Source organism: Strix uralensis, chromosome 10 (assembly GCF_047716275.1).
Source record: "Strix uralensis isolate ZFMK-TIS-50842 chromosome 10, bStrUra1, whole genome shotgun sequence".
Lineage (NCBI taxonomy): Eukaryota > Metazoa > Chordata > Aves > Strigiformes > Strigidae > Strix > Strix uralensis.
Genome location: NC_133981.1, coordinates 24138838 through 24148377, shown reverse-complemented (window position 1 = coordinate 24148377; position 9540 = coordinate 24138838). Strand labels below are relative to the sequence as shown.

Below are 9540 nucleotides of genomic sequence, written 5' to 3'. Positions count from 1 at the left end.
AACATTAGGACTCCCCTTTCTGGAGCCTCTTGCCTCAAGTCCACCAGCCAGCTCACTCCCAACTTGTAGTAAGACATGGTAACTACCAAAACATCGCTAGAAGAATCTTGAGTATAAAAACATGCAAGTTAGGGCGTTTATGGCCTCCTTCTGCGATGCCTGCTCTCCCGCTCAGCCACCTCACACACCGGTGTGCTGGGGGAAGGCTGCTAGGCACCTCCAGCTGGTGTGCAGGATTGGACTGATGCTGCAAGGCGTTCATATACTTCAGAATCTGCCCAAAGAGCAAACTTACCCTCAGCAACTTGCGTTAGAAAAGATGGATTTTGCCCCCAAACCAGGCCTAGATGAGTTCTAAGGTAGGTTTCCACATGATCCAAAGGCACTAAGAATTTCCATTGGGCGAGCAGAGACGGGGGAAGGAGCTTTTTAGATCCAGTCAGTGACTACAATACAGTCTCCTTAAGCACGGCCAAGGAAAGGCAGCTTCGTGTGGGTTCCCTGAACCCTTTGTTGTTCCAGCTTTCACCCCAGGGCTCTCTGCAAGGAAACAGGTACCTCCTCTTCCCCTTCTCTGGGATTTTGGCTCTCCAAATGCCAAGAATGCCTTGTGAGGCATGGCTGAAAAGTGATGCTGCACAGGTCCTGCACAGATTGGTGTCTCGCAGCAGTCTGGGACTGAGGGAGGAGAGGTAAAGGATGCAGGGATCTGAAGTCTGGAAGAAAGGATTGAAAGAACCTGGATAAGCTCCATAGCAGCAGCCTCTCCTGGCTGTGCTGTGACTGCGAGTACAAACACACTCTGCTGTCTACACACACCAGTGAAGAGAGTGTAGAGAATGGCCTTGAAAATGCTGACTTTGTAACGTTTGATCATGGCCAGGTGCTAGTGGCAGATACATGGAGGCCAACAGAATTGGTGTATGGAGCTGCCAAGTACAGGGACATGGGGAGAAGGACTGTGCATAATGAGACTGAGTAATGCAAAGCATTGTGGTGCACAAAGGGGACTTGAGTGGACCCGTTGGAGCAGGTCCAGAGGAGGCCACAAAAACAGTCAGAGGATGGAACATGTCTCCTGTGGAGAAAGGCTGAGAGATGCACTTGTGCAGCCTGGAGAAGAGAAGGTTTGGGGAGACTTGACTGGAGCTTTTCAATACTTAAAAGAAGCTTATAAGAAAGATGGGGACAGAGTTTTTAATAGGGCCTGTTGTGGTAGGAGAAGGTGTAATGGGTTTAAACTGAAAGAGGGTAGATTCAGACTAGATATAAGGAAGACATTTTTTTTAACAATGAGGGTGGAGAAACACTGGAAACAGAGGGGTGGTAGATGCCCCATCCCTAGAGGCTCTGAGCAACTTGATCAAGTTGAAGATGCTCCTTGCAGGGGAGTTGGACTAGAAGACCTTTAAAGGTCCCTTCCAACCCAAACCATTCTATTATTTCACTCTGCCTTAGCCATGAGACACAGCAACCAGAGGTTTTGGGTGCACGTCTGGACATGCTGTAGCCTGCGCAGCAGCAGGGGATCAAGCGGAGCTACTGCTCTACTCTACTGTTGCCATTCATGGCAAGGCTTGTTCATTGAGACAATGGAGTGTATCAATCAGACCGGGAACAGCCACAGTGAGCAGTTCAGTGGAGCAGTTCAGTGGCTCTGTAACCTGCGGCGAGTCATCACTTGCCATGAGTTTCTCTACTGGCCATGCGGGAGAATTGTAGCAGGAATGAGACTTGACCACACTTCCCCGTTCTTCGAGCTCTTTCATCAGTTCAGGAACAGCCCAGATGGTGACTTGTAGGATAAATGGACAGGACCTGGACCTCATGCTCATGACCCATTTGCAACAGGTTCACAGTCAGGGATGCATTGATGCAAGGTAAACTGTGGGGTAGAGCACATGGTGCCCCTATTTCCCGCTTCCCCACCCCCCCACCCCCCGCAAGTCCACCCACAACTGACCCTTCAACTCATCCGTGCCTAACCTCTTACAGGGACCTAAAAGTAAGGCCTGACTGTCGGTCCATTAGATAGAATGAATTTAGCCCTGACCAGTGGGTGGGTAGTGATTCACCATTGCCACCTAGAAGAGGAACTGCTTGCCAAGTGGAGGCTGTCCTTTGTAAGTGTCCTTATCTACCCCTGATATTTGGGCTCCTGTGTCAATGGGGAACGTTGTAAAGTAGCAATCACTAATTGCCGCCATCAGCTCAGAACTGGGAGCCTGAGCAGTGGGATCAGCAGTCCTGAGTATCAATCCCTGATCCCAGTTGCTGGCTTATTGTCCTCTGTAGGCCATACCTGCTTTCTGGGAAAATTGCCTGTCTTCAGTTCAAAAGATGTCCTACAGTCCAAGTTCTGTGATGATGGTTTAGTATCTTGCCCATCCTTGAATGTATTCAAAGTGACAACATACCACATTCCACAGCCACAGTGGTGCAAGACTGGGCACCAGGAGAAGGTGCTAAGTTGGTGTTTCATACACCATCTCATCCTCAGGCTAATGGCATTGTCGAGTGAATTAATGGTTTCGGTTGTCTCAAGACACAACTGGGACATATGGTTATCACAAGTGGTTTTTATTGTTAATAACTGCTGGGGAAATTATGTGAACCCAAAGATACAAGCATTTTGCGCCATGGGGTTATCGCCTGGTGCTCACAAGGGCCAGTTGCCATCGAAAATATAGGTAGGCCAACCTGTCATGGTAAAGTTACCTTCAGTTGGCGTTGTGCCTACAACATTAGTAAAACCTAGAGGGTGACGTGCCTGGGAGGCCCTAGGTAAAGGCGGAAGAACTCACTGTATTAGTGCCCGATGGATAATTCCTGACTTTTAACTTGATGCCCGGGTTTTAATCCGAGGTATAGTTCTGATTTCTTCCAGGATCTTGGAAAAACAGATGGCTTCGGCACCCCTATTGGCAATGGTGGTAGTGAGTGCTACGAACAATCAGGACTTGGATGACGATGTGGTGGTGAATGAATTTTTGTGAACTTGGCATCTTTTAGAAGAATGTGATTGAACTTTGTGCTGTTAAGGGAGGAAGGTGTTTCTGTGTCCCGAATGTGTTCATGCTACTTCATGAATCTTCTTTCTTCACAAATGAAGAAAGTGGCAAGAGACTCAAAGGCAATTGTTGTGGTATTAACTGGTGGGTTGGATATGTTTGAATTTTCCTTGTCAGAATGGTTAATTCATTTCCTTCAGTTTTGATAATGATGGTGGTTATGTTTGTTATGGTTTGTATTATAATAGGTTATATTTGTGTATAAGTAGTGAAGTCTGTGTTAATAGCAGAGTATGTCTTTTGAGATTTGTGTGGTTATCTGGGAATGATGATCTACCAATGAGCACTGAAACTCGGTGGGACTGCACTCCCTTTTAATCTTGGAGGCAAGAGGCAACTGTGCCACCACTGCAAGGAAACCAGCCGAACCATGACTGTAGTCATGGGGTGGGTTGTGTGGCAGGTGCACTCGCTCGATGGAAATGGGGCTTCCTGGCTGCTGAAACATAGTGGCCATTGATTTCTTTCTTTTCGTGCCCTTGTTCTGAGGGCCTTACAGTAATTGGGGCCCTCAGTAAGGGCTGATATTGACCACAGATCAGGTTTGGCTCAGGTATAAATGGAGTCCCCTGGGGGAGCCTTTTTGAGCTAGTCCACTCTGGAGCAGCACGCTGCAGTCAAGGAGTCTCCCCCTGGGTTGGGACCCAACCCAAGGAAACTCCTTGAGGTTCCCCCCCTGGGTCAGGACACTGCCCAAACTAAGTCCTCAAGGTTCAGAGCCTCACACTTTTGAAGTGAGTGAGTGACCAAGTGTTTTGGATTGTCATTGAATCCCAGGAGTCTGTGTAGCAACAGCATTTGGTCTCACAGACATATGGATCTACCATTTATGAATAATTGCTGAACTGCCAGCTGATTTTATTAAAATAAATTTTATTTTAATTATTGTCTGTTTATAATGCAAACTTCAACAGAAGCCCAAGAGCAGACCTGGGGTTTCCTGATGCTGCAGAGACCTTCCTGTGGAGACAAAAGACAGCTGAGACGCTCGGCTGCAGGTGAGACACAGGGACTCTGCGCCACAGACAGCCCACGAGCGGCCATCCAAGGAAGTGGGGTGGGGGGGAAGAAATCATCAACTCACACTTTTATCTTCCTGTACCGCCAGATGAAGAAACAGCAGAGCAACAGTACAAGTGGCACAGATATCACCATCGCTAACGTGGCAATCATGCAGTGCCACCGCACATCCTGGCGACAGGAAACGCTCGCACTGCTCTGGGGACTGGAATCCTTTGGGCTTCCTCCCTGACCGTATCTGGAGGAGCAATTCGGGACATTAGCCCATCCTGTGCACCACCGGTAAGCTCACAGCACATTCCATACACCCAGGAAGTTCTGTCTCCCCCAGTGCTGGTGCCTGGGGGCACCCTCCCGCCCTTTGGGACAGGTTGTCCCTCCAAACAAAACTCTGGCAGCCAGAAGGAGAGCACGGGCGGGGGGAGCGCAGCTGCCTGGCCAGTCGCTGCTTCGAGGAACATGGACAAAAACCATCCCTGCAGTGGGTAGAGCCACCCACCCCCGACTCTCCCTGCCCCCAGGCCAGCTCCCACTCCCCCAGGGGACGGAGTCGGGCCTTCTCAAGAGACACTCGAGCCTTGCTCTCCCCTTCGGCCTTTGCCCTAGCACGGGCACCGCCCGCAGCCGCTGCCAGGTTTCGGGATGCGTCTCCCACTTGGGGACCCCAGCGGGAATGCTCAGTACCTGAGTCTGCTCTGCTTGGGTTGTCTTGTCTGGGCTTTGAGATCACTGCCAAAAAGAAGAGACGACAGGTAAAGCCTGCGCATGGCTGAGGCACAGAGGATGCAGGGGGACGAGGAGGTGCCCTCGAAGCCCCTGCCCAGTCTGGCAGTCAGGGCATCGCTCTGGACCTCGGCTCACGGGAGGGCTCCCGCTCTGCGCTGCTCTGGCAGACACACAGCGATCCCGACGGGCGACGCCGGCTGACCTGCAGCGGCACCACGCTGGGAGGAACCGAAGCGCCGCACCAAGCTGCCGGAAGAAAGGGCTCCCTGGAGCTCACACCGGCTCTGAACTCGGCCCCAACAAGCCCGCCGGCACGGCAGCCAGCGCCAGGAGCAGCACAGGGTGAGAGCGGCCAGCAAAGAGAGCTTTGAAAGGGAAGGTGCACCGGGGCACATCGCTGAGCCCAGCCCCTTCCCTCTGGCACGCAGAGACAAAGCCCTCGCTGAAGCACTGGAGGGAAAAAGCCACCATCCACGCTTCTCGGGGAGAAGAGCCCGCTGGCCCGTGAAAGGCTGCACCAGCGGCCGCTGGCTTACCTGCTCCCCGCGGTCGCCATGGAGCAGCCCGGGCAGCCCTGGCGTGCAGGGCCACCAGGAGGAGGAGGATGAGGAGGAGGTGGCGGGCGAGGGCCATGGCCCCCTGCCCTCCTGTTATGCTGCTGCTGCTGCAGTGGGGGCCGGGGGCTGAGCGGTCAGTATTTATAGGCAGCGTGTCACCGCGGGCGTCTGTGACAGAGCAAAGTCAATCAATAAACCAGAAAAAAAGTATTTTCTTAAATTATTTGTGATGCACAAGGGACCCGGAAGAGAGCGCAGGCTGGGCGTGTGCGGCCTGAGCAGCCTAGTGGCCTTCTGTGATGGAGCGTGGCTAGCTCCGCGGCCAAGGAAGAGCTGTGGCTGTCATCCGTGTGGAGCTCAGCAAGGCCTTTGCCACGGCCCCCCCATCCTTCTCCCTGAAGTCTCTCGAAAGTTTATTTCGTCTGCCAGCGCATCTGCAGAGGGGGCGGGCGGGGGGGGAAGTGCCAGGCGTCAAACGGCCTCGGGGGTGTCCCAGGGCGAGGGGGGCCTAGTCCCGGGAGGGGTGGGGGGTGTCCCAGTCCCGGGGGAAGGGCCCCGGCTGGGGAATCCCGCGCCCGCCCCTGGCCCGGGCGACGCGGGTGCCAGACCCTGGCGGGGCGTGTCCTGGGTGACCGGGCGGGGCCCGCAGCGGCCGCTCCTGCGGTTGGACGGGGCGTCCGGGGGCGGTGGCGTGGCCTGCCCGTAGCCGGGGCCCCGGCGGGGTCGGGGTCTCGCAGAGGAGCGGCGCCGGGACGCTGTAAAGTGTTGGGCTCTGCGTGTTTTTTTCGGGCGACATGTAGCCTACTTGCTCCTCACGCACGGAGAATGGAAGGGCCTCCGGTATGTCGCGAGGCCTTTCACCGGGGGAGCTGGGAATAAAGCTGGGCTGCGGCTTTGCCAGGGTCAGCGCATCAGTGGAGTCACGTGAGAGACGGCAGCACTTGTGGGAAGTGGGATCCCCTGCGGATCAGCCGGGCGGGAGCAGAGTAGAGGCTTGACGGCGCTGAGCGGGACACGAGCGTCTCCAGGTGATGTCTGCGTGTCTTTCCCTCCAAGAATAAGGCACCTACTTGGAGAGCGGGGAACTGTTCCAACACAAGATCCCTTTGGGTGAAGATGAAAGAGTAGTGAGGTGGCAGCTTTTTCCACCAGCTCTTACGGGCCTCCCAGCAAGGCCACTTACCTAGTGAGGACGCTGGGCGCAAGGTCTTCTACGGGAATGTTTGTGCTCTGCGCGTGTGTTACTGGGAGTACTGGGGATGGCAGAGTGCCTGTACCGCGTGTTCTTTGCAGAGAACAGCGGTTCGAATTTGCAAGCCCACAGCCCGTAATAGATCGTAGCACGTTTCTGCATCTACTTCGTGAACGTTAACAGACGTGGAAGACGTGGGAAAAGCTTTGGCACTCAAAACTCGTGTTGTACCTAGGTGAACAAAAGACAAAGAGCCAGTTAGGCCAGGGCTATGTTACACTCGCAGTAAGGATCAAAATATGCCCTTACTCTCTTCCTGCTAAGCCGTTTTATCTCATGTATCCTAAGCCTCTCCTGAAAATCTGCAAATTCACAGCCTACTATGGGAATCAACATGCAGCTCTCTGGTCTTCTGTCAAACGTCCAGGGATGGTGTTAGTCTGTTAGGATCGTCCCAAAGGAGTCGCTTGTACCTTCCCGGCTGCTTCAGATTTCTTATGAACTAGGTGGAATTTGTTTAGAAATGTTGTGGGGGTTTTTTTCTTGCACTGTAAGCTGCTGCTACTTTTGCAGCATGGTGGTGTTAAAGAACTTCACCAGCCTGTGGGTATCTCTAGGCGGGCTTTATTAACAGCTCAGAGTTGGGGCACTCACCGAGGAGATGTTCTATGGGAGGGAGGGAGGGAACTCTGATTTGTGCCTTAGCTCAGCAAGTGGTTTTCGCGCCCGAATGCTGAAGGCCCGCGTCTGTGTGGGACGCAGTGGGCGATGGCGCTGGCTCTGCCGGCCCATGGAAGGGAGGACGAGGACGGGTTTTTGTGTCTCTGAGCTATTGGTGCTGTCGCTTTCTCCCCCGAGTGCTGGTGTAGGAAGGGCAGTGCTACGCGCAGGCCACGCCGCCCCGCGGGTGCCAGACAGTGTGTCTGCGCCCCCCCCAGCCCGCTTTGCAGACGCCTCTGTCAGCCCGCGGGTGGGGACCGTCACCCCCTCCCAATGTCACACGCACCCCACCCCCCCCCAAGGAACACGTGTGTCCGGCGGGATGCGATGGAAGTGGGTGCAGCCGGTCCCGTGGCGGGGAGGGGACGTGGGAGCTTGGGGATCCTTGCGGAGGAACCTGGGGGATAGAGAACACGTGAAAGGGGGGTGGGGGTGGGGGTGGTGAGATTTTGGGGGCGCACAAGGTGGGGTTCAGGCCCCCTGGGTCACCCCAGGGTGGGACAGCAGGGAAGGACACGGGGACAGGGCGGTGGGAGCAGTGGCCGAGGAGCGCTGAGACCGGGCGCTCTCGTTTCCCGGCTGAGTGGCAGCAAGGGGCCAGGGGTGGGGAGGGCAGTGGGCACGGGGCTGGCCGCAGGGATGAGGACACTTGCCGCTGGACATGAGGAAAATGCCAGGGGACGGCGTCCAAGCGGGCCACCATGCAGTGCGCGCGGGGGAGATGGGGGTGGCAGCGGTGTCAGGGATGCCCTCGAGCCCCCCCTCCCTTGGCCTCGTTAGGACTACCGAAGCTCCCCCAACCTGTCCGGTTGTCCCCTGTGCCCCTGTGATCCCCAGTGTCCCCCCGCGTGTCCTCTCGGGTCAGCCCTGGGTCCCCCAAATGCCCTCTGGCACCTCCAGGGTTCCCAGTATCCCCGTGGGTCACGCCCAGCGTGTCCTCTGGGCTTCCCCCGGGTCTCCCTGATCCTGCCCATTCCTCTCGCGGTCCCTACCAGTCACCCCAGGGTCCCCAATGTGTCGCAGGGTCCCCCTGGGGTCCCCCATGTGCTGCCCCGCTGGGACCCAGCGTCCCCCTGATCCCACGTGTTCCCCTTCGGGCTCCCTACTGTCCCTTGGAGTCCCCCTGGGGTCCCCAAAGTCCCTGGAGGTCCCCCTGAGTCCCTGCTGGGGTGCCCCAATCTTCCTCCAGTGCTGCTGGGTCCCCTTGGGGTCCCCAAAATCTTGCTGGGGCTCCCCCGCTCCAGCTTCATCCCCTCGGGGCCCCCCAGGTTTCTCCCGGTCTCCCCCAGTCTCCTCGCCGTGTCCCGCCGCTCCCTGCAACTCCCCCCGTGTCACCTCAGGGGAGGCACAGTCCCCCTGCCCAGCTCTGGGGGCCCCCCAAATGCGTGGGTGTCCCCCCCCCCCCGGCAGGCACTGTGCTCACCGCCCTGCGGCAATAAAGCCGCTTCGTTACTACCTGGTGTCACGCCACCCCCCCCCACCCCCCTCCCCCGGACGCCCCGTCCAACCGCAGGAGCGGCCGCTGCGGGCCCCGCCCGGTCACCCAGGACACGCCCCGCCAGGGTCTGGCGCCCGCGTCGCCCGGGCCAGGGGCGGGCGCGGGATTCCCCGGCCGGGGCCCTTCCCCCGGGACTGGGACACCCCCCACCCCTCCCGGGACTAGGCCCTCCTCGCCCTGGGACCCCCCCGAGGCCGTTTGACGCCCGGCACTTGCCCCCCCTGCCCGCCCCCTCTGTAGATGCGCTGGCAGATGGGGCACCCGAGGAGGTCAGGCAGCCCTTGGCTGTGCTGTCCTGCTGCTCTGGGGGGCTGTGAGCTCCTCGCCGCCCCGTGACAGTGCCCGGAAAACAGGACAGAGCTGCCCGAGGGGACGAGCTCCCCTCCCTGGGGGGCAGCTCCCCCGGCATCGCTCCGGCGGCTCTCCTCGAGCACCCCGAGAGCCATCCCCACGCAGCCTCGCCCGGCCGTGAGGTCACAGTGGGGCCGTGACATCAGAGCAGGGCTGTGAGGTCACAGAGCCCCGTGGGGGCACGCTGGCTATAAATACTGACCGCTCAGTCCCTGCCCCCACTGCAGCGACAGCAGCAGCAGTATGGTACGAGTGCAGGGAGCCATGGCCCTCACCCGCCACCTCCTCCTCATCCTCCTCCTCCTGGTGGCCCTGCACGCCAGGGCTGCCCGGGCTGCTCCGTGGCGACCGCGGGGAGCAGGTAAGCCAGCGGCCACTGGCGCAGCCTTTCACGGGCCAGCGGGC

The 9540-nt window shown here is 57.4% G+C and overlaps 1 protein-coding gene across 1 annotated transcript in view; it reads left to right on the top strand.

Annotated features, from left to right (window-relative positions):
- Positions 1-9399: 9399 nt before the first annotated feature.
- The window catches only part of LOC141947550 (uncharacterized), a 491575-nt gene continuing 491434 nt past the window's right edge, over positions 9400-9540 (top strand). The window contains exon 1 of the mRNA XM_074878719.1: positions 9400-9496. Coding sequence (XP_074734820.1) covers positions 9400-9496 — 97 coding nt within the window. The remainder of the gene's footprint in view (positions 9497-9540) is intronic.